This window comes from Falco cherrug, chromosome 1, assembly GCF_023634085.1.
Source record: "Falco cherrug isolate bFalChe1 chromosome 1, bFalChe1.pri, whole genome shotgun sequence".
Taxonomy (NCBI): domain Eukaryota; kingdom Metazoa; phylum Chordata; class Aves; order Falconiformes; family Falconidae; genus Falco; species Falco cherrug.
In genome coordinates, this window is record NC_073697.1 from 122,538,040 (window position 1) to 122,558,050 (window position 20,011).

At 36.9% G+C, this 20,011-nt stretch overlaps 1 protein-coding gene across 1 annotated transcript in view; it reads left to right on the top strand.

The window, feature by feature from the left end:
• The window catches only part of ANKFN1 (ankyrin repeat and fibronectin type III domain containing 1), a 62,312-nt gene that overhangs the window by 2,389 nt on the left and 39,912 nt on the right, over positions 1-20,011 (top strand). Inside the window, exons 2-4 of the mRNA XM_014281540.2 lie at positions 4,990-5,200; positions 9,521-9,715; positions 11,204-11,317. Of these exons, the coding sequence (XP_014137015.2) occupies positions 4,990-5,200; positions 9,521-9,715; positions 11,204-11,317 (520 nt within the window). The remainder of the gene's footprint in view (positions 1-4,989; positions 5,201-9,520; positions 9,716-11,203; positions 11,318-20,011) is intronic.

Here is a 20,011-nt window from a genome sequence, read left to right on the forward strand (position 1 = left end):
GAGCAACATTTGTTAGAAATTGTTTTCTTTCGGCTTTGGCTAGTGAAGACTTTTCTTTCCATTCTCTCTTGCTGTGAAACACTTTCCATTCAGTAAATTGTTGTCTTGCTGCAGACATAGCAATGTCCCAAAATAGCTTTATTCTTGAACTCATGTTTATCAAAACAAGTCTTTGGAGAAACTGCTTTAACGTTTTTTCCAACTCCAGTAGCACATAGTGGACTTTTTCAGTCAAACCTGGAGCAAATATCTTGAAAGGGGCACTTCATTTTAATTAAGCTACATAAGATTGCATTTCTAAACACTCCAGCACTGAATCACTTACTGGAACATGGTTATTACTTACTGCAAAGCAATACTGTAGTCCTTTTCAGTATATACATTTGTGCATCAGAGCAACACCTAAATAAATTAATCACATAGCACAGCTGTCTAGCTAATGATTAGAGGCTGCAGGACTGCGTCAAGGAAAAAGCAATGTAAAAACTGCCCCTAAACTTTACCTGATCACTTGTAAATGTGATTCAGTTTCTCTTTGAATCCAATGGTTTTGTCTTTTCAGAGCAGGAGAAAGTAATCTAGTAAATGTAAAAGAAGCCAAGAAATTAGAAGGCTTTCATTAGTATTTGTGGCAATACCAGCTGGACTAAAATTAAGGACATGGGGTGTAAAAAATTAAGGACATGGGGTCTAAAATGTACTATGTCTTACCCCTATTTGTATTTCTTACCCGTGGGCTGAAGATGTCTGAATCATGCTGCAATACCAGAGAGTCTTTTACATATAATATGACGAACTTTTTGCAGAAAACTATATAATCTTCAAATATATGTCTGTTTTCTGTATGAAAACATAGTTGGGGAAAATTGTTCAGGTATATAGAACACTTTTCTGGACTTGGAGATCTAGCCTCGATGCACATTGCAAATGGGGCAATTTACTGGCATGGTTGAAAATGAGGTAGATGTTTTTGCTGTTTCACCATAGCATGGTTAGATGTGCACAGCTACGTGGATGAGGGATGCATACATGCCCAGTTAGAAAGCCCATATGCGGTTCCCATGTATTTATACCCTGAAGTCACGAGACCTGCCAACATATTTCAGCCTGTTTCTTGTGTCCAAATTGTTCATTTGGAAAACGTGATATTTGCAATTTGGTCTCATAATTCTTTGGATTGGATGAAGTACCTTCTAAAATTGATGCTCTGTTTCTTGTTTAAATCAGCATAGCTTTTTCAATCAGTTTTCTAATGAAATAAAGAAATAGAAATTTGCTTTTACTTTTCTCCTTTTGGTGAACCTGAGCCAACAGATTAGCTGGCAAGTGTTTATGAGGAATTAACTTAAGCATGCGCTTAGATTCTGTTCAGCAACTTAACACCAAAATTTCACAAATACTTCAGGTATTTCATTTGGCAAGCAAAAATCCAAAGATGCATTTTCAAAGGCATCTAGGCAGGTCTAAATCTTGATAACTGAATCCAAAAATAACAATTCAAATCAAAAGTTTTAAAATAATTCTACAATAATCACTCAGGTAGGTAAAATCTGTTGTTAAAGTGTGTGTGTATATATATTTGAAAAGGGCTAAATGCTTTTGTCAGCCATTTCATTGGGTTAATTTCAGCTGTAATACTGGAGTTAGCCATCTTTTTTTTATTATTTTTATGTAACAGGGTTGGGGTTTTTTGTTTTATATAACACAAGAAACTCCTGAGACGTATTACAAGATTTATTGAGTTTCACACAAAACTGGAATTAAAGCCAAATAATGGTATTGACCACTTAGGGTAGCACTCTACAAATGCTAACTCGTTTAACTTTTATGCACACACATAAAACAGATTTTAAAAAAATTACTATTCTGATTTCAAAAAAATGGGAAAACTGTATGTGTACCCTGTGCCACAGAAGTGGAAATGTGAACCAAGAAATACATAGTTTCCTGTCCTTAAGCGAGCACCACAAGCCTGTCATTGAGTAGTCTCACAAGCTGTACCTTTTGTTCAGCTGTCAGATTCTTAGCCAGTGTTTCCCAAAACGAACTTAACTAAAAGAAATGGAAACTAATAGTCATTCAATTTACTTCAGTTCCCTTTGTTAGTAAGCTCTTTATGAATTTACTGTTAAATAAGTAGGTTTTCCTAACTATAAGTAATTACAAGAGTAATACCATTTTGCTTGTTCTCTGACTGGATCAAAATGCAGATGCTTCTGAAGCATAATTACCCTTTATTTACATAAACAACACTATAGAGAAAGTTCCAAAATCAGGAGAAAAAGAATTTTAAATGGTTTTAAATTGTGATGAAATTAATGCTTTTTAGAATGTTGATAAATAGTTTTGAAGAACTGGTAAATATATGTTGCATTTCTAATTTATATGAAACAAAACAGTCTATCAGTTCACAGTTCTGCATTCATAATAATGAAGTTTCAAAGAATGAAGGAGCACAGTTTTGGGGTTTTTTCCCTCTAGGTGGAACATCAATGATCAATTTATGTTAATTTTGAATGCATAGTACAGTGATGTGCAGCTTTTAAATGCATGCCATTGTCTTGAGTGAAATTTGATGATGTATCGCATGTATCAGAATCATACCATTAATTAAAATATTTTTAATAATGTAATTTTAATATTTTTTTAAATAAAAAATTTAATTAAAATCAATTAAAATTATTTTCGTTTCTAGCTAGAGCCCTTCATCCCTTCAGAATAGGGACAAGACCCTAGAATAAGCGTAGGTTCTCTGATTTCAGGATAAGGTGGTGTTATATAAGCAATACAGCAGATATGTGTAGCTACTGGAATGAAAAGAAATATTGCTGCATTGCAGTAAAAAGTTCTGTCATTTTTAAGTTTTATCTTATGATAAAAGAAACATGTGTTGGCCTTTTTTTCTAAAATTTTCTGGAGATGTACCCTCTCTAATGACAGTATGTGCCCTGAAAGACAGATTTTTTTGCCTTGAATAGAGCAGTGGATAAAGAATAATAAATCTAGCTGCTTACCATTCAACTGTTCCTTTTTCTGATAGTTTTCTCTTACACCTAACACGGAAGTATGATCTAAGTATTTGATAACAAAATGAATCTGAATCTTACTATCTAGAGAAGAATCTGAAAGCAAGAATTGGATAGAGACCCATTTCGGTGAAGCACTTGTTTAAGTAGTGTCTTTTATTCTGCATAGAAATCTACAGAAAAAATATTTCTCCAGCATGAGCTATCTTTTATGCTTCTGTCTAAAAAGCAGATTTCCAAATTGGCACTGCACTCCTAGATTTGCTTTATTGCTGCATACATAGTTCACCTCATCCTTAGATAGTCATCTAACATAACTCATTTTTCTATATTGACAGTTTTGGGTAAAGGTCATCTTATGTGTATCTGTTGTCTTGTTCTGCTGATCCCTAATATTCAGCATAGGTGGGGTCCACATTAAAACTTTAAAATAACATCATCTTTGCAATTTCTTAGTGAGGCACCAAGACTTCACATGCAAAACAGTAGACCAGAAGCTCTCTGTAAGGCCTGAGAATTTCTGAAGACACTTTTAACTTCAAGCACAACTGAAAAAAAACAAACCCTGTAGGACTGATCGAATCCCAAGGTGTAGCTGTGGACTCTAGTTTTCAGAACTGCTTGCAAACCATTAGTTCATGTGTTTTAGGAGGAGACAAAAGACATTCCACCAGATAAGTGGTCTTTCAGAAAGTGTTGTTTTACTGACAGCAAAACTTGGACAGAGATGTGCTAAATTAAACTTCACCAATTTAAAAAAAGAAATGTAAGTTTTGGTGTGGCTGAAATGCTAATTTCTAATCACAGTAGAGAACAGTTTCAATTCAATATTATATCATAAAGAATACATTATCTTATAAGAATTTTCTGTGTTTCCTCCAGGTGGGTTTCAGGACACAGGAAGCTACTTTACATCATGTAGCTGGATCGCTTGCCCTCTTATGTATCCACTTCTTTAGTATGCCTATTGGCACAACATGTCTAAATAGATCTCAGTTCCTTTATGTGACCACACGCTGAGCCCTCCTTGTTTAGCTGGGCTTTTGCTTCTACTAATTCATTCTTAAGAGGGAAAAAAACCTATTGGGTAATGATGGCAATGGGACACTGGGAGAGAATTTAAAGAATCTTGGCAAATAACGTCATCACTGTAGGCTCCAGAAGGATGTTCTCATAACAGAGCCCTGCAGGCCATGCTATTCTCCTGCACCTGCTTCTCCCCAGCTCAGTTAAGAAACGATGGGTTTCTTTTGTATTATAGCATTCATTTATCTCCTTGACATCGGTAAGGAAAAGGTTCGGTGGTCCTCCCTGCTCGAAAGTCAGTGCCATGTATGTTCTTGGTTTTGTCTGCTTGTGTTCTCTGCCATTCAGACACATCACTTTCTGGACATGCACACTAGATAGTCAATTTTTTCAGTCTCATTTCTACTTCTTTATTTAAGGACCTTACATTTCAAAGCTGCTTCTAATTAGAAGTTAAATGCAAAACTATGAGCACCTAGAAATGACTGAAGTGTTTGAATGAACAGTACCGATTACTAGCTCACACCGGAGCTGTGAAGGATTTTCTCCAGAATAGCTTGTTTGATTTGGATTTTGGTCACCTGAGTTTATATATTTTTATATAAAATTTTGAGTTTGAAAAAATCAATAGTCCAAGACTCTGCCAAAATCACTTTCATCCACTTTCACGCTGAAAACTTGTAATGTCCTTCATGTTGTTTGATTACAGGACAGATGTCTAATAAGTATGGGTTTGTTTTGTATGAGTTTGAATCTTACTTGAATCTTCCCACAGACCTTAATTTCCATGAAATTTCCATGTTACTACCTGAACCTAAGCTGGGGCTGGAGATGAATATTTTTGGAGCAATCTCACAAAAATGATTTTTCTCAATATATTTCTAAAACGCTGACATGTGAAAAGTTTTACTGAATTTTTTTCTTTATTGATACACAGAATTTCCAGTGCAATGAAGCTATTTTTGAGGCCGTAGAACAGCAAGATCTGGATGCTGTTCAGATTCTTCTTTACCAATACACACTGGAGGAACTGGACCTGAACACACCGAACAGTGAGGGACTGACTCCTTTGGATATTGCCATTTTGACAAACAACGTCCCTATTGCTAGGACCCTTCTACATGTTGGGGCAAAGGAAAGCCCACACTGTAAGTAAAGAACCAAAACTGAATTCTCTGAGATAATTGTCTAATAAAGGAGATTAGATTTGCTGTTGGTTTTGGAAATTAGGTACAAAGAAAAACTCCCTGGTTTTATCATAAAGATGATTATACCAACAACAGTGCCACAGTGCTGGAGGACATTTGCAGCAATATCTGCTTGTTGAATGCATGCTCAGTGGATCTTTTTTGTTCTTCATGTCAGATACAGCAAGTGATGAATCAGGTTGGTGATTAACACTGGGGCAGTTGAGTTAATATCAATACAGAGAAAAAAATCTTTAAAAATACGGAAACAGGAACTGAGTGATTCAAAGATCGTGGTCTGAAATACGGAGTTTGTCATCAAAAATGAAAGGACGATAGGCTGTCTAGACTTTGGTTTATTTTGATTATCCTTTTGATTTTGACTATGCTGCCTTCAGGAGACAGGTTGTGTTGAAATCTATCATTTCCATTACCCACAGACTCCTCACTTAAGTGAGAATTTCAAAGTTCTACAGAACCAGAGAAACTCTAAACACAAAACAGACCTCCTTGCTTTACTGGAATACCAATATTGCTTGTAACTACATATTGTAGTTATAAAACTCCTTTGTATTCCTCCGTGGGCATTTTTATGCACAATTTGTGGGTTGGAGGGTGACTTACCAACCCAATTAATCAACTGTATACCATGACACAAACTCTGACGCCTTACTTGTGTCTAAAAATACACCAATGTATGCGAATTTGTTTTAAACTGTCAATGCCTATATTTAGGACATTCCCAGCAAGGCTATAATGAGACTGTGTTTGAGGGGTTCGGCCACTGCAGACTCTGCCATTAATTTGAAGTTAGTTAAATTAACAACATTTAGTGCTGGCATGTCAATCTCGGTGCTCCAGGAAATTGCACCTTGAGGCTACTAACATTGCCAGTTTTTTCACTGGAGAGTGTGTGTGCATGTGTGTGTTAAGTTTTTTTGCCAGACCCTCAGTGTTGGTACACCTTTATTGCTTTTCTATGTCCACAGCACTTATCATTTATTCTGGCCTCCTTTAACCTTCCCTGGAGATTTTTGCATAGTGTAGCTGCTCAGTGAAAAGAGTTTTTTAGTTTTATATTTATTTGTTTATTTTTCTGTCATGGTTCATGACTGAGGCTTTAAAAAAAAGTGTGACAGCATTTAGAGTACATGATTGACTGCTGAAGCAACATTCATTAACCATGACAAATCTAGAGGAAAACACAGTCTTGAGTGTTCTAAACAGCAGTAAAAAAGACTAAACTAATTTTTCATTGACCTCATCTGTAAATAAATGCAGTCTGATGGCGAGCAGGGGCAATCATAAATTAGTATTCATTTCCTGTAATTAATGCAAACATGCCTATGAACACAGAGAATATGAATATATAACCACCTCATTTCCATTTCAAAATATACCCACCAAATTTCCACTTCACTTATCTTGATTTTTAGTTTTTCTAATTGAAATAATGGATAAAGTATTCTCAATAAAAAGCAAATGATTGTTTGGTTTGCATTTTTTTTACCTTAAGGTTTTACTGTTGCTAGTTGAGAGCAAAAGGCAAAATGTTATTTTCAGCACTCAGAACAAAGGTTTACAGCATCTTTGTATGTGGCTTCATTCTTGTGGAACTGATAACAGTCACTTTCTATTCTCTCTAGTCTTTCTGCTTTGCTTTCTGTATTTAACCCGTCTTTTCTGTTTGTATGATCTCAGGGCTGCAAAAACATGATCCAGCACCCAGTGGGAGCATTTTTATTTCTCTGTGGTGGGCAGTTGAACAAGACTTCCCCAGGCTAAGTGGGAGGGGAGGGGATTTTGATGAAAATTCTAACTCACCCCAATTTTGCGACAGGACACAAACATCTCTTAATCTGATTGGAAGTGTATAGAACAGATGCACAGATCTGGGAGACTGCAAGGTAGAGGAATTCCCCATTCCAAGTGCACACAGAAAGCTTCCTACAGAGAAAACTCTTGCTTTTCTACCATACTAGCTGTAGTGATCAAACTGAAATCTCATTATAGGCCCTAAACTAACAATGTAGAAGAGAGGATCTGGAGGATAGATAACTTCCATCTGTATCACCTGCATTTCTGCCTAAGATACAGCAGCAGATAAAACAATAGAAAGTAAAACTATGATCTTCATTTCTGTGTGGAGTTCAGACAGTGTAAATCTTAACAGGAACCCAACATCTCTTAAACACAAAATAAGAAAGATCATAGAGTACAGCATTTAAAATATTAATTTAGTTGGGGAAGAGGCAAAGTCCACTGCATTATCTTTTCAGTTACCCTTATTCATCATATACTCATGGTTTGGCTTGGCTTCTTCGTGTGAACCCAAATAAAAGTAAGATTAAAATTTCCTGTGGCTAATTGGACACATTTCCAAGACCTGACAATTGTGGATCAGAATATTGATTGAGCAGATAGAGCCAGATCCTTAGCAAGAACTTGAACCAATGCCATTTCTCAATCACCTGAAGTTCTGGCACATAAAAACTCCTTCCTCAGTCCTGTTGTGCTATCAGATGTGTTATATGCTTATTGCAGGCATGGATCCAGGAAATCGTATCGCCTTTGGCCTCCCAGTAAATGGGCAGTTCTGAAGATACCAGCAGATTCCAGTAAGCCTAGCCATATGTCTCTGATGTCCATATGAAGGATGATCAAACTTCAAGAAGGATGGCTTCAAGCCAGCTTCTGAAAGCAAAGTCTTAGAGACAAACATTCTTCAAAAACAACCTTTTGGATGTCAGAGGCGTTGAGTAATTATTTGCTCTCCTCCTGTGGCTTTAAAGATCCCATGGCACTTTTCACATTAGTATGCAGGGTTATTCTTAGACTCCACTAAACTTCGGTTGTGATATAAGAGAGAGCAAAAGTTAAAACGAGAGGTTCAGAGGATAAAACAAACACCTTTTTCACCATAAGGACAGTAAAGCAGTAGAACAGGTTGCCTAGAGTTGTAAAGCCTCCATCCTGGGACGTTCTCAAGACCAGGCTGGTAGTGCCCTCAGTAACTTGGTCTGACCTTATATCTGACCCTGTTTTGAATAAGAACGTTGGACTAGAGAAGGTCCTTTCCAATCTGATTTGTCCCATAATACTAAGATTCCAGTTTAGGAATAAGACATTCGTGTGCGCAGACATCTTTGTTCATGTGGTGTTTTGATGTCAAAAACCTGTCAGAGCTGGGGGGACCTGGCTGTCCCTACACAGCAACTCCCCATCATTGTAGCTGCTTGTGCTGTGGCAGTGTTTTTGGTAAATAGGGGCCTTTTAAATTAAGGCTGTCTCAGAGTTCTTCTGCAAGTTATTTTCTGTGATTTCAGATTTTCTGCTCGTGTACATTATTTCCTGCATATTGAATGTCAGATCAGTGGTTGCATTTCTTTTCAGATTAAACACCTTTATGAGTCCTATTTTCTAAACTGCAAATAGTTTGAACAGTTTCAGGCTAAGAGCATTTCTGAAAAAAAGGAATCGATTCACCCCATTTCACTTGATAATTGAGGAACTGGTTTAGGGCAGTCTTGAGGACTTTGTGCTAAAATCAAACCTATCTTAGTTTGTAAACTATGTGATCTTCATTTTCACCTTTATGTAGCATGCAGTAGTTCATACAGACAATCTGAACTGCTAAATGTCAAATTAAATTGTTCTAAGCACTGGAGAAAAACAAACTCTCCGTGTGTGAAGCTGCTCGCTATCTGTCCAGCCTGTCAGTGGACTGATTAGATATTACATGGGCAAAGCTGTGGCACAAAGAAAACCTGGAAAGGGACCCATTCCATACCAGCCATGGCTCTTGGGCACAAAACTCTCATTCTTAAGTTTACCAATTAGATCTCTCTTTGCTTGTAGAAATTTATATATTGTATGTGTTTATAACTGCTACAACCTTCTCTTTTTCTACGAAAGCTTAGGATATTACAGCAAAGTAGGGGTTGGATAGAAACCAAATGCTGTATTATTTTATTCATGTTTAATATTCCACCAACTTAAAACATATATGCAATTTCAGTCTAATAAAAACATTTTTAAGCATATGAGAAACACTGGAAGAAAAATTTGCTCAATTTATGCATTTCATTAATCCCATTTGAGCGGCTAGATCCATAAGTGTCTAAATTGGCATACTGTAATCCACTTGATGATAAGATAACTCCCGGAAGACAAGAGTGTTCAGGGATTTGACCTTCCATGTGTTATACCAGTATGGATAAGGCCAGAATTTTGACACATAAGTCTACCAAGCAATTACTTATTTTTCCCTTTTCTTGGTAGTTTTTAACATGGAATGCAGGTCAGTGCATCTGAGTACATTGGTCCAGGAAGCACAGCAGCGAGTTACTGAATTGTCCGCACAAGTGATGAATGAAGGCCTTGGTACAGACAACACAGACAAAGAGAAGCAACTAAAAGCATGGGAATGGAGATACAGGCTATACAAGCGCATGAAGGCAGGCTACGAGCACGCTAGTAAGTAGAAGAAAATAGCTGCAAAATTCCAAGACAAGAACTCTACAACTGAGAACACTCTGACTTTGTTGAGCAAAGACACTCTCACTAACTGATCTCAAACCACTGACATGAAGCAGACGAATGTTAGGGTGGGAAAAATGAGGTATATGTCTAAATGGCCTTCCCAAGAGTGAGAAGGAAATTGATGTTAGAGCAATCGAGAACCAAATCTGAGAGCGGCAAGCACATTGCTCCTAAAGGAGTGGGCTGCCAAAAATTAGACCTCCAGACTCGGTTCAGGAACTAATGATTCTGTCCTGCTTATTTCTCTTCATTTACTCCTTGATCTCATTTAATGTGCTCAGAGTTTAAACCAGGATGATTAGAAAAGAATATATGAATAGGGAGAAAGAGGGATGGGAACATTGGCCTTTTTTCTGTTGTAATTTGATTTTTAAAAAATAAATGTATTCTGTTTTAGAAGAATGGAGTTCTAAAAATCTGATCAAACAATGCAATTTCATTTTACACACAAAAACTGTGAAAACATAATCATAATTTTGGCATCCATGTATAACATTTCATCAGCGTAGTCACAGAATGGGTTACTTTTAAACAGTTGTACAAATGAGTCTGTACCCAAAGTAAATGTGAATTTGGGCCCAAGGGAAGGAGTAAAACAGGGCTGAATTTTTCCACCTGTAGATCTTTTAGCCATATCATATTCAATGACATACAATCATCGCCATTAACATTTTTACAACCATATTTATATAAATTTACTTACAGATAATTTTCTCAAATTTATTGTATTCTAAGATTACTTCTTCAAGATAGATGTAGTGCTCCTTGTGTTAGATACACTACTGCTGTATTTCCTGTATTTAGTAAGTATGTGTAATGATTTTTTTTAAATCAATCCCAGCAGTAAGTCATGACTTTTTGTGTTTGGTTTCTGAATTGAGTCTGATTAATATTCTGCAAATCGAGCTTTTTTAAAAAAAAAAATAAATCTTGGGCCTCAACTGATAACAAGGTTTTAGAACTATTGCACTGAAACATTTGTGGAATTTGCAATTTCTGAATCACAGTAATGTAAAATTGTTTTCTGTTATTTGATAAATTTGAGTTTGTTAGTGAAACCATAAAGGTTTAATTAGCTCTTTGTGGTTTTTGTCCTTTCTCTCTCCTCCTACCCACCCCAAGAGATTTATAGAGGCTTTTCATTGACATAATTAGCATGAATCTGTTTTATTGGGTTACATATATGCAGGAAGATATTTTTAACCAAAAGGAGCCAAAAACCATGATAGAAACAAATGGTGTCTGCAGGATATTGTTAGCAGGGGCACTAATTAAAATGCTCAAAAGGCAGACAGCACAAACACCTACAACCCAAAGCTCACAATTGCAGGGTGATTTTCAGTGGGTTCTTTGAAGACTCAGAAACATTGTTTGAATAGGATTTGTTGTGCTGAAGAGCTGATGTTTTCTCTTCTCTCCCAGGAGCCCCTGAGGCGCCAACCAATGTCTGTCTCATGGTAACAAGCAGTACATCACTCACTGTCACCTTCCAAGAACCTCTGAGTGTCAACTCAGCTGTGGTGACCAAGTATAAAGGTACTGGATTTAGACATGTTTCATTTACCTTAACAATGTAGAAACTCTGAGGACTAAGTGACAAAGTTATTTATCTACAAGACATTATATTACAATGCCAGTAATGTTTGAATATAATTATTTTCCCAGTTAATAGCTGTAGAAGTGGAATTTTCTTAAAAGATTCCCCAAAGACAGTTTTTATTAAAAAACAAAAATAAATTAACCAAAAGCTTTCTCCATGAGTGCTTTGAAGAAGTTTGCTTGACTCACTGTGGTTAGGACTCAATGACTGGGTTGAGATGAGCAGTTATGAAACACAAGCTAACTTTTGGTGCCTGTGGGCTCCCAAAACCATGTGTATCCTTGTAAATGCCAAACCCACACCACCATTCCTTAAAGGAATGCCTCTGGAAGCTGAAACTTTTGGCAGAGGCATCATACAGCCCAACTAATTAGCTATTCCAGGGCTGCCACATCGTTCTTGGAAGAGCAATACATTTGGGGTGGCACCAGTTAGTTGCAAAGTGGAATGAATAGGAAAATGCTTCCATCTGAATAGCATTTAATAGAAATGGTTTTAAAACAGAATTTCTGTTCCACAGGAAATTCCAACATTAAAAAAAAAAAAGTTTTATTGAAGATTAGAACAAAAATGAGAAATTTTAAAATTTCCTGTTTAAAGGAACTTCCAGGTTTTCTAAAATGCTTGGAACAGTATGTTCTTCAGTGTTAAGGGCAGCAGTCCACAGCGTCCATCTTCCGGTGGGAGCCTGAGTCCTTCCACAGGTCAAGAAACTGAAAAGCACTGTTCTGAAGATCTGAGGCCGCCTTTACCTAGCACAAGGGAGTCAAGGGGTGGGGAGCCTGAAAATTCTTGGTTATTTCCCACTGTGCCTCTCTTAACGTTTCCTGTTGTGTTTGTTTCCTTGTATTAATAATCAAAAACTCATCTGAGAAGTACTTGAAACTTGGATTTCCATACATATAGCAAAAACATAATGGCTGTGCTGTGGGGCAGGAGAATTTCATGTTTCTCTGTGTGGGTGTCACAGGGATTGCTTCAACAGGAGAGATTCAAAAAGCCCCAGTCCATCAAGGGTCCAATAGCTCAGGGAGCTCTACTGAAGGTGGGACTTGCTGGTGCACAGGCTCTGCTGGCATCAAGTGCAATCTCCCAAAGGACTGCATGAGCTTATTTTGGAAAAGGCAGAGTCTGTCTTTCTTTACCCCCCCCTGTTTCTGGTCAGAGGTTCCAGTCATCACTGGCTATGTCCAGGAAAAATTTTTTTTAAAGTGTAAGGAAAAAAACCCAACCTCCCAGACATCAGTAAAGCCATCAGAGTGATTCCATTCCTGATAGCCTCAGTAGAAGGGTAAATTACTGTATTACACCTAGTCAGCTGTGCAGTGCTGCAGGAAGTGTGATTTTCAAAAACATCAAAGCCCTTTAGAAGCCTAAATCTAATTTTCAGCAATAGCTTGGGTTGCCAGGAAACTAAATTTCATTTAAGGGCTTCCTACTGTCTGATTTACTTGTGAAAACAATACGTAGGCTCCTAAAATACTTAAGGTCTCTTGAAAATATCAGCCTATTCTTTTTAATACATATATTTTAAACAACCTTGAAATATTGGCCACGCTCTAATTATAATGACTGTTGATATTTTCACAGTAAAGCAAATTCCCAAATAGAATTGATTTTTTAAAATATTTTTTTAAAAGTTGTAGTATCTTTCTTTTATGTATTCATTTAGGTTGAGTCTGCTTTGCACCATGTCCTCTTTTTGGTAAACACAATATTCAGACAAATATAATCCAACCCGACCTAACTTTCTAATCAGACTAGGTAGCATTGCTGTTGTATTTTGAGTTATTCTCATTGGTGATCATTTTATGCTTTATCAAGTTGACAGTTAGTTTTGCCAGAATGTTCTTTTTAAATCCGTTATCCCAGGAGACTTGCATATTTATGGTTAGATAAAAAGAAAGATCATTAATAGCTTCTTTTGGTGACTTTCGGGAATTAATTAAGCACTGGGTGTAGAATTGTTTATTACATTATGGAGTGAGATTCTTTGTGTTAGTTTGAGGGGTCATAAAATGAACCTTTCAAATGATCACTTGCAAGAATGATTAGAACCAGCTAGCAATTACTAGCCCTGAAAGGAGAGCTTGATAACATTGTGTGAGGATCTTTTTAGTGATATATATAAACCTCCTATCCAGAAAACCATCTAAACACTTTGCTAATCCACAGACAAAAATTAGCTGTTAGGGCGGGGTTTTTTCCCCTCAATAATTTATTTTCTTTTTCTAAGAAAATTGAAATTCAGGAGCATTTAAAGCAATATTTAGGGAATACCTGCTCATTAACAGAAGCTAATACCATACTGTTCTTTTCTCTGGACCTGAATTACAGAGGATAAAAACTGACATCACTTCTGTTTGGTTAGCATAGTTCCCTAAAAACAGTGAGAAACTGCCAATTCCTTTTTTCTGTGTCATCTTTTTTTCAACATAGTTTTTCCAAAGCTTTATTTGCCCAAATGTCATTTAGAAACTGGCCTTGGAACATTATCTAACTGTCTGCTATTTTCTTGTGTGTGATCTTTTCCCTTGTTAGCTGTATAACTTACAAATAATAATACAGGAGAATAATACTTTGCACTCACTCTCTAACCACTAAAACCATCTCACTTCATTAGGAGATTTAATTTTAACCACACAGGGTGAACGGGTATTGACTTTGGTGTCCCAGCTGGATGGCAGTTCAGTGACTGCATTCTGTTGAGCCATTGCTTTAAGGAGCCAGAGTATTCTTTACTTCCTCTCCTGGATTGTTGTTTAATGTTGCAGGCACCATCCTAATGGCTCCCTTCAGCTTCCCTCCAGAGAAGGCTACAGCATGGTCGTGGCTGATGTGAAATTATTCCTATGTATATTGTAACTTAGTAAAGTGTTTTGGGGCTGGAAGCAGACAGGCATGACATAAATCAATAATAACAGTAATAATCTGCTCCATGCTAGAGAAAGAGTCAAAGCCAGAGACACCTCACCCCAGCCAGTTTTTGGAAGGATGTGAAGAATCACTGTAATATTGAGTAGAAAAAACCCTGCCCTTGGCTAATCATGCCCTAAAGTCAAACTTCACATCCCATTGTGGAAGTACTTAAGACCTGCTTTAGTTTTACATCTTTGAAAATACAATCAAAACATTCCACACTAATGTACAAAATAACTTGCACAGTTGAAGCTAGGGTAAAATGTTCTGTTACACTGCCATATTGTTACTGCATGATGTATTTTTATCCTAGAGCTACACTGTTGTAACTGTCTTGATGCAAAGGAATCCTAGCAGCAACATAATCCAGATAGGCACCACTTGCCTCCCAGTAACAGTCCTAACAGAGCTCAGCAGCAAGTGCTTGTAGGGCTTTTAAGAGCTGTTGTCTTTCACTAATTAGCCTTTCTAGGGTTCACATGTTCCACACAAGGCACACACATAAGGCTTTTAAAAAAAATAATTATAAGTAATGGTAAGTAATTTTGTTGCACTTACTCTCTGCGCATTTTAAACCTGATTGTTATTTTGCTTTTATATTTAATAAGTACAAGTAAACCTCTTCATATAGCATAATTTTTTTTTCATCCATTTCCCAATAGAAGTAGTCTATTGGGACACAACAATGCTGTGATCCCCAAGTATAGGATAAGGAAGAAGAATGGACATAGCACATTACCTACTAAAAAGGATCACTATGCAATGGAAAATCTCCGTTTATATATTATTTACCATTTTTAAACAAATATCGATATTCCCTTTGGGCAAAAAAATGAAACAGTTTGTATAACCAAAGCTGAGCTAATTTATTTAAGAGCCTGAAACTATTTATGTTTGAAGAGAGAGGAAGAGAGAAAAAAATCTGAGCCATGTTTGATATAGCAAACAGGGCCAATCTTCTCTCTGTTTGGATGTAGCTGTGGATTGGATGCCAAGTTATTTTCCAGATAGTGATGCTAAGCCGTCTAGGCCACTTTAGCCCTTGTTACCTTTTTTAGTTTGATATTTTAGCAGAATATTTCATGTTTGTCAGGACTGCCCAGCTGCCTTCTAGGATTTCTGTTGGATGGAGATATTTTTTTTTTTTTTCTATGTCAAAGTAGCTCTTAAAAAAAAAAAAAAAATCATGTTGGCTTAGATCAGGAGAAGGAGTCTTGCTTGAATTTTGACAAAAAGTCGTTCCCTGCCTCCCTTCTTCCAAGGCAATTTGTGGTTCATTTCAGAATTTTTTGCATGAGAATAATTTAAATTGTCTTTAAATCACTGGTTCGGTCCTAGCTAGATATGCAGTAGCCACAGTTTATTGCTATCACATGTCTGCATGATATGGGTTGGTTATAGTCAAATGCCTTTGTACAGGAAAGGCTGGTGCAATTTGGTGTTACCATTGGAAGTCTCAACTAAAGGATGAATGGAGCTGCCTTTTATTAAGGAACAGCACCTGAGATCATGGGACGAGGAAGCCTGCCAGGTTGGACCTGTATGATATATGTTCTGTAGCTCAAAAAACATCTGTATTTGAGATTCTCAGTTGACATCTCACTGTGCCAACGGAAACTTTTAGTTGAAAATTTCGGTGTCAAAAACCTCAAAGATTTTACAAAAACTATCTACATATTTTTTGTGATTCTGTATTGGGTTATCCTTTTACAACCAAATAATCATCATTTTGCGTGGGCTTCTGCTTGTCCCTGTGAGCACAAACAGCATATTCCATATGTTTTGTAATTATGTCTTTGATTTGTCAATAGTTGTCTTGCCATGTTTGATCAAATTTGGATTTGTTCCATAGCAGGCTTCCTGCAGTGATCCTCCTAGTACTGTACAGTAGGTTTGACTCCAGACAGATTTAGCTAGTATTACAGGCAGAGCTTGCACAAAGCCTTAAATACATATATATATATATGACATCTCCAGCTTTTTTCCCCACTTTGGTGACAATTAACAGTGCACATAGCAGTGTTAAAGTCCAAGACAGCAAGTCTGTGTTATCTTTGATTTCTAGAAGAACCCTGATTATGGAAATGAATGCTTGTAGAAGTGAATCTAAGGTATGAAAATGTGGTGCTTTAATATTAATACCTATGCATCTTTCTAAAGTAGAAGTTATGTCACTGCTTGATCTTCTTCCAGTCTATTGTGGAATTAAGTAGCATTCTGCATTCAACTTGATCTTGAAATCTTGAAATCCTTTTCACTTATTCAAAGTTTCTTTGTATATTTTGAAACTCATTCTTTCTTTCCCCAAAACAGTTCTTACTCCATTAAAAAAAAAAAAAAAAAAAAAAAAGAATACATTTCTTTGTCAGACATTTGAATTTATCCTGCTGAATAGGTGTGGTCTGATATTTTTTACAGTAGTTCATTTATGGCATTTTATTAGGTCTCCTGGGCACTTTATTTGCACATTACATTTTCGTAGCTAACAGGACTGTGCAATTTGACTTCTATTTTTATGCCTAGCAAGTACAGAAATGTATAAATGTTAAAACAAACCTTTCTATTTCTAACGCCTGTGAATGTCTGTAGTATGTGTTGGACAACATAAAAATTAATAACTTCTATTTTTTAAGTTTGATATGTATTTAAAACACCTTTGAACATGGGTCACATATTAAGTGACAGTATATTTAACTGATGTAGTTGATCAGACACCAGTTACTCAATTCAATCATTCTTCTGCTTTGTGTTTTATAAGGATTTTGAACAGCAGCTCAAGATGAATGGCTATGAGAAAACCCAGACATACAGGCTCTAGTTTCTAAGTGCCTTTAGTGTCTAAGAAAAAAGGCTCATATCTTGCTGAATTTTAGACTTTGTTTTACCTTCTACGTTTACTTTGACTTATCAAAATTAGTATGGTTTTTTAAGTTATTTGCATGTGGCCAAGCATTATAGCTTCCAGTTCATAGGTATTTCATAGAAGAGGTGACTTTTTTTACAGTCAGTAGCCGGACTGGAACTCAAAACCTTCAGCTTCTGTCTTGGAGGAGGTTCCTGATTTAGATCTTTTGATTCGTGGGTTTGGGAATGCTTCCTCACTGGAGACTTAAACAAAACCAGAATGTCTTCAGAGGGGTTATGGCAAAGTTTTCCTGCTCACCGCTTTGTCTGAAGTCTTCTCTGGTCCATCATGAACTTTTCTGGACCATTTACAAGCATAAAGGGTCTAAAACAAAGTCAGTTTGTCTCTCCAACCAAAATCTGAATCTGTTCTAGTAATTAGATCTGACCCACAGAACTGATAAATGAATGTAAATTTGGAATCGAGCCTTTAGATCTGCTTCAATCTCTTACCTCATGTATTGAGCATAAATTGCAGGGTTTACCATTTTCCTGTATGAGTGTTCAATTAGTTCATGCATGAACACCTAATCAATTTATGTATGAGCACCCAATCAGTTCATGCATAAGCACCCATTTAATTTACTAATGCACACTCAGATGGTTCACAGATGAGCACCCTATTAGCTCATGTCTAAGCACCCAATGAGTTAGTACATAAGCACCTACTTAGCCCACGCCTGAGTGCTGTGTTGGGCATATATGACAGGTTTCAGTAGCCAAGGGACACTGGTGTGGGGGGAGGTCAGGAGTTGCCAGGTGCTGGTCACAACTTTCCTGGCTAGCTCTAAATGTGGTGGAAAAGCCCATTGCTGAGTGTAACCCCATGGTGAAGACAAGGGAAGTTGACAGTAGGAAGGGGGGAGGGATAGGTGTTTGGCTTAAGTTGAGCCTGGGAAAGGCAGTGGAAAGGTGTTCACTTAAATGTGTGTTTGTTTGTTTATGTTTTCTTTCCTCTCACTCTGAATGAGTGATCAGAAGTTTGTGTTAATTGGCAATAAATGAAATTAAGTAAAAATTCCTCAAATCAAGATCGTTTTGCCTACAACACCTGGCTGCACTGCTAGGAAAAGGTGAAAGCTCTTTAAGTTACTGTAGGGATTAGTTTGTAAAGAAATAAAAGCCTTAAATATGATTCATCAATATCTGTGCAGCTAAGTCCCTCTTTAAAAACATATTACAGGTGAACCAAAGGAGAATCCCCTTGAACGGGTTACTTGAATCAGCGTTTCTGTATTTACTTTCTTTGTTAACAGTGCTTGCTGGTCAGTGTTCTGGTTTGTCTCATACAGTCTGATAGATTACTTGTTTGCATTTTCCCAACTGCTCATTATTAATTAGATTTTAATGTATTATATTTTGGGGAGAAGCTGAGCCTAATCTATGCATGCTTCATGCAAATGAGTACTCCTTGTGTTCACAAGCTTCCCCACCAGCTTTGGTTACACAGATTACATGAGTAAAACATACCCACTGGGAGTGGAAATTTGCAGAACCAGAGCCAAGCCTGTTATACCTTTCTAGGATGTGAAGCCTTTGCATAAGAACCCCATTTATTCTCCAATTCCTTTCCACAGTTCTAATATGTATTTTCTCCCACTTTTCTTTCTACAGCCAGAGTGGGATATGTTTGTCATTGCAGGGCTGAGACCCAAATCTTGGCTGTTATTATAATCCATGGTAGCTTTTTAACCACTGGCCCACATTGGAAGGCAATGTGCACCCACATGGCACATTTTCTTAGTTATTTATAAAATATTAGTAAGATGTCATTTTCACTAGCAGAAAGGAAAAAATTTCTTTTTGTACTGGAATAGCTGACCTCATTAAAAATGGATAAAGAATTACTAATAGGAAAACACTAATTAAATACTTGAGAAAAAAAGGTCAATTTCTTAATTTTCTCCTGATGAGAATTTTATTACAATGCAATAAGAATAGTATCTTATAAATCATTTATATAACATAGATTTTGCTATAAGATGAACTAGTGAAATCATGATCAAGCAAAGATGTGTCTTTGACACCCAGCCTGCTGTCGTAACACTTTCCATAAACATCAAGACATAAAATACAGTGTTCTGATCTGGGCCAAAGGAACATCCAGAAAGAGGGCCACAAGAAAGGTTAGCTAACATTATCAGTTATCAGCAGGCTTGAAAGGTCAAAGAGCCCACGGCAGTTTGGGAAGAAGCTTTACTGCAAATAAAGTATTTGATACAAAACAATTCTCTGAAACGAGTATCATGAAGATTTATAGCCACAGAAGTTTCAAATGAAGATGTGCTCTCTAGGAATAGGCTAGGAATGCTCTTCTTGGTACTCTTCTCGGCACTATTCCTTCTGACTGTTGTGAGGAGAGGCCTCTGAATCACCAGTAGCTCTTTCACACTAAAACACAGCTGTGTTTTATCTACTTCAGGTGGACACAGTGCTGTCTGCATCTTTTTCATTCCTCTTCAGCCTTATTGATGCTTCTACTGATCCCGTACAGTCTTGAATAAGTTTACAGAAATAACTGAAATAGACAAGATCCAAAGATCCAAAACAATGAACGTTAGTATTTATAGCAGTTAGGAGCTCAGGTTTTTAGTAGTACCTAGAAATCTTAGTCCTAGGCCATGACTACGCTGTTTTAACTTCTGTGTTTGCACGGCAATATGCCTAAGTCCCTCAGACACTGTAGTAAATCCCAGTCAGAGTCCCAAAACGAACAGATTAGAAGTTCACCTGTCCCTTTTGTAAATGCTGTGGCTCATATCAGATTTTCCCTCTCTACACTTACTGAGCAGAATGCAACTGGTTCC